The 5607-nt window shown below is 39.9% G+C and overlaps 1 protein-coding gene across 1 annotated transcript in view; it reads left to right on the top strand.

Annotated features, from left to right (window-relative positions):
• The window catches only part of ADGRF5 (adhesion G protein-coupled receptor F5), a 94761-nt gene that overhangs the window by 80149 nt on the left and 9005 nt on the right, over positions 1 to 5607 (top strand). The window contains exons 15-16 of the mRNA XM_019667519.1: positions 1523 to 1678; positions 3576 to 3784. Of these exons, the coding sequence (XP_019523064.1) occupies positions 1523 to 1678; positions 3576 to 3784 (365 nt within the window). The remainder of the gene's footprint in view (positions 1 to 1522; positions 1679 to 3575; positions 3785 to 5607) is intronic.

Genomic DNA, 5607 nt, shown 5'->3' with positions numbered 1-5607 from the left:
AAGGAAGAGAAATAACCCGGGGCCAAATATGGAGAAAAATAAAGATAATGCTTTAGCTCATGCCGGGTCTTCCATGAGGGCATCTGCCAGTATCAGAAACCTAGAACCTTGGGTTTTAAGGCTCTGAAAGGCCATAGAAGAAAAGCTCTTGCTTCCTATGCAGTAGCAAGGGTACCTCCACCCCACCAGCATAATATCAGGAATGTCAAATGGTGACCTGTTCAGTAAAAGAATAGGCCAGAAATATTCATCTTCCAGGGTTAAGAGCTTGGCCTCATCTCAGAGTGGGCAAAAACTTCCCCTGAGAATAACTATCTTGCCCTCACTCAGGTTTGAGGTTTGAATTTACACTACCTATGTGGTTCAGGATCTCCAAACTGAGGGGGAAAGTGTGCCATTGGTAACATCCTATAACACCTGGTAAAAAATTCAAATCCTCTTTGGAAGAATGTACCCTCCATCCAGATCCCTCAGGATTCTTTCAGATTAAGTCAACCAAATATGAGTTCACGTCTCAAATCTCAAAACACAGACACCATCACAAACGATTTACAAGCTCATTCATTCTTTCAAGAACAATTCTTGGGAGAGGTGGTTAGAGCACAGGCTCATAACACCAAGGTTGTTGGTTCAATTCCCACATGGGCCAAGGAGCTGCACCCTCCACAACTAGATTGAAGACAACTACTTGACTTGGAGCTGATGGGTCCTGGAAAAACACACTGTTCCCAATAAAATTTCTTTAAAAAAAAAAGAAGAAGAACAATTCTTGGGGACCTCCTCAATGCAAATCACCATAGTAGGCAATGAAAAGGAGACAAAGGAAGTGGGGTACATATATTAATATGTAGAAGGGCTCACGTTATGAAAGACAATGCATATAACATTAAATATCCAAAATGAGCAATACAATCAAAAGAACACTGGAAGTTCAGAAAAGTAAGGACCCCAAAAGTCTGGAAAGTTTGAAGAAGGTTGCATGGTAAGGGGATATGGAATCAATCTGGATATTGAAACATTCAAATATGTCAATATTCTGTATTCAGCATGCATACATTCGGTGCTCTTTCAGTGCACCAAATACTGAACTAGGCACTGGAAGATTAAAAGATAAATAAGTCCAGGTCCTTTCCCCCTAAGACCTTATGGTCCAGTGGAGGAGACAGACCCATAAAAGAGCTACTCTAAACCAATGTGGTAAAGGCAAGATAGAATTAATGTGCAAGACATGATGGGATTTAGATAGGAGAGGATATTCTGAAAGGCATTCCATTTTTCCAAAACTGTGTGGGCACAGATTTGGAGTCAGGAGCAGTGAAGGTAAAGATTTGGCTAGCATGCATACAAAAACAGACTTACTTCTAGACTAGGGGCATTTTAAAGCCACATTTTAAAAAAAAAGTGAATGTGGCCCATTCCTGGGGAAAGTTTGGACAAGTGTATCCATAGTAGATAATTTCAACAAAATGAATGCTTCAGAAACTCGTGTTGTGACTTAATTCTTTCCATAATTCTGTCTTAGCAAAAGAAGTTAATGGAAAGCAAGTGTGCTACCAATTCAAGTTCATGGCAGACTCCGTTCCCTGGTGTCCAAAAACTGTTGACGTGTTTTGTCACTTTACCAACGCTGCCAATAATTCAGTCCGGAGTCCATCTATGAAGCTTAATCTGGTTCCTGGTGAGAGCATTTTAAATTATTTTAAAATGTTATAATCATGAGCAGGGATTCATTTATTCATTCACTCCCTCATTCATCCATTCAATAAATATATGTTAAGCACCCTCATGGGGCGGGCCTTGGGCTAAGCATGGGGGATTTGAAAAGAAATAAGCCATGTATTCTGGTCTCAAGCCTAGGGGAGAGATAGATGTGCTAAAAAATGTTATCACATGTATTGTGGTAAGTGCTAGAGACATTGTGGGTGGTCAGAAAAGGCTGCCTGGTTTAACTTTGCAGGTGACAGGTAAGACGAAAGTTATGGAGAAAGCCTTGCAGAGAAGACTTCATGTTTCATCTGAGCCTGGGAGGCTACACACTGCCCCAGGCAGATAAGACTGTACAGTGTCTGTGTGGGGCTAAGACCCCTTTGCAGTTTCAGCAAAGAAAAATGTCCCCACTAGCACTGTCTCTCTGAGACAGGACTACATGAAAAGAATCGATCTAAAGAATAGGCAACTGTCTTTCCCATTCTTTGTCATCACTGAGCCAATATCCTCCCACACAATATTTTCAAGTTCATGATTTGTGGAACCATTTCACTATAGCCCCTGCTGAAAAACTCTCCTCGGTGGCAAAAGAGGAACAAAGGATGGTCCCAGGCTTCCACCTGCCCCAGAAATCTCTGTAATAGGACCCCTGATATCAGAAGGATCCGTGGCTCTATCACCAAGCTTATTTGAGGTCACTGAGTGATTTGTAGTAATTCTCACATGTGTTGGTAAATGAGCCCTGGAACCAAAGCAGGAAGCAATTCCCTATCTCTCTCAGTCACTGTCCCTTACCCTGCCGATCATACCTCTTCCAGGAAGCAGCCAAGATCACTTAATTTCCCCCCCCCCCATCTTAGGCAAGGCATCGTGTTTTATTCACTTACCTTTGTTCTTTTTCTCTTTCCTCATACCAAGTCTGATTTTACTTCCTCTTCCTAGTAGAACATTACTTATGTATTTCAAAATTTTGTACAATAGCTGAGAAGTCAATGCTAAAAAATTAAAAAGTTGGTGAGAGAGGAGTCTGTTCATCAGAGAAGCAGGAGATAAGAGATTCTGCAACAAATGTCCTTTTCCCGTTCAAGTCTGATCTTGAGTAGAGATGAAATGGAGTCGCCCTTAAGGGAAACTGGAAGGAACAAATTCTTACAAACATTGCCTAGAATATCCACGTCGTGATGCCTGGAATTCCTACTTCTAACTATTGGGTTGTCAGAAAAGTCATGATGCATTTTTGCAATGAAAAACGTAGAAACATATGTCATGACTTTTCCGACAACCCAATATATCTTTGGATTAAGGGTGTGCTTCTCAAACTTGCCTGCACGTTGGAATCACCTGGGAAGCTGAAAAAACTGCTGATGCCTGAATCCTGGCCTGAAATGTTCTGATTTACTTGGGCTGAAGAGAGCCTGGATGTGGTGTTTTTCAAGCTCCCCAGGTGACTCTAATATGCCAGAGTTGCAAATCCCTTGAATTGAGGCATTATATCCCTAAGACCCCTGGAAACTGACTATCTCTTATCTGGATGAGCGTGTATTAAGCTCTTTATAATATTTTCCATGGCTTAGATATTACAGGCAGCAGAGAGAAGATTCCTGGGGGTTGGAGGTGGGAATGAGCCATTAGAGGAAACAAATTCTGTTAGGAAAAGCAAGTGCAGATTCAAGTCAGATACGTGTGGAAAGCACTAAGAGGCTTTGAAAACTCGGCAAAATAAAGAAATTGGCTAACTTTAAAAAGGTCACTGACAGTAAAAGGAAAGATGAAGTCAAACATCAAGATTCTACCTAGGCTGGACCCCATTTCCACTACCTTTTCTCCTCCTTTCAGTTGTCCCTTTTATTTCCATGTTTCCAATGCAGGAGAGAACATCACATGCCATGATCCCTTAATCGGTGTTGGGGAACCTGGGAAAGTCATCCAGAAACTCTGCCAGTTCTCAAACCTTTCCAGCAGCCCTGGAGGTCCCGTTGGCGGGATCATGACATACAAATGTGTAGGCTCCGAGTGGAAGGTGAAGAGAAATGACTGCATCTCTGCCCCAATCAATAGTCTGCTCCGGCTGGCCAAGGTGACCCTTAAGACTTTGTCTCTGAGCTCTTGGTGGGGGTGATCTGTCTAGCTTATGTTTCTTAGCCCTTAGAAAAGTGGGCCTTGGGCTGTTTTCTGTTACTCTCAAAGCTGCTTTTACTTGCTTATGTCCAAAGAAGATACAACCCTAGAAATGCTTAAAAATTAGTTAAGTACAACTATGAAAACAATATAATATGTGCTCCACTCTAAAACCAGCTGGACACCTTTACCCTGTCTTCTTAGCACCTTGTATCCATTACCTGCAAGGAGCAGATAGTATTGTCTTTTCTAACTGCTCTCCTTTGAATAATGTTGACATCAAGTAAATAACTCCATTTCAGAAAGAAGAGCAATGTAATAAAATAAGGTTCATCAGTGAAAAAAAAAAAAGTTGGGCCTTAGGCTTCTACAGTCTGAGATTTCCTCAGTCCTTAGAGGGGCCTATAGTTACAGAGGAAGCGACCAACTTGCCTCTTTTACCCACAATGAGGTTACTGCCATGTGGTAAGGGAAAATTCCTTGCTTTGCATCAAAAGTAATAAATATAATCTTATATTTAAGTCATTGGGAATGACAGCCTCCCAAAATTCTATGAGCTACAATAAATAAATACTTACTAGGCAACTAGCAGGGATATAACTAATGGTGATGTCTTCAGACAGATGGTTCCAAATCCTTTCACCCTTGGAGAAAGAGTTGATGAAAAGAGGTGGTATTGATTTGCACTTTATCAATTTTCTTCTGCCTCTCTTCTTGTCTTACACCAAATTCGTTAAAATACCTACTATGTGCAATGCATTATTATAGGTGCTATCAGAGTAAGGAGGCCAAATCAGAACTTGACCTTTGATTTGATGGAGAATAGAGATGTTAAATATACATTAATTTTGGCTAGAAAAACCAGGAAGTTCTGTTTGAAAAACTTGACTTCTGAATTGGACCTTGATGGATGAAGTATCAAAGATATAAATTATCCTAATTGAGAAACATAGAAATTATAATTTGAACTCCACGTTGGGCCCTGGTCCCAATCCTAGATACCTAGATACATTTTCAATGGAAAAGAGGCATGCTGGCTTACCATGCTCCATTTGATTTATCCATTCAACATATATTATTGAACACCTACTATGTGTCAAGTTAAATGACTTGTATTATGTTAGGCATTATGGGGTATGAGAAGGATATAGAGAAATATAACATACAGTTCACATTGTTAAGGAGCTTATAATTTAATTGGAGACATTGAAATTAGGACACAAGATGACATTGGTAAAACTACCATAAATGTGAAATATATTAAATAAAACAAATATGCATTCAGAGGAAGAAATTCCCCTAGGTTGGAACTCTCATCAAAGTTCTTCATGGAAACGATCAAATTTGAGTTCATTTTTAAATTATAGGTAGAAGTTAGATATTTAGAAAACACCAGTGTGATCATTATAGAGAGGGTGACCATATCATTTATCATCAAAACCAAGATACTTTTTGAAAATAAAAGAGGGCACTATTAATAATTACAGCAGATATGAGCCAGAACTGTCCCACAAAAATTAGGATGGACAGTCACCCTAATAATCAGCAATGTAAATGATCAGAAAAAGCTAAGAATAGCAAATATGCTTACAGACTATCCAAGTGTCAGTTTTATTCAACTTCAATCTAGCTCTCCAGCAATCACATCTCCTTTCCTTTTTTTTTTTTTTTAAGATTTTATTGGGGGAATTGGGGGAGGGGAACAGACAAATTCCTTTTGTTCTTTAGTCTAGTTGTGGAGGGCATCGCTTCACTGGCCCATGTTGGTATTATCATTGCGCT

This window comes from Hipposideros armiger, unplaced genomic scaffold, assembly GCF_001890085.2.
Source record: "Hipposideros armiger isolate ML-2016 unplaced genomic scaffold, ASM189008v1 scaffold_499, whole genome shotgun sequence".
Taxonomy (NCBI): domain Eukaryota; kingdom Metazoa; phylum Chordata; class Mammalia; order Chiroptera; family Hipposideridae; genus Hipposideros; species Hipposideros armiger.
This window is presented reverse-complemented; position numbering and strand designations above follow the sequence as displayed.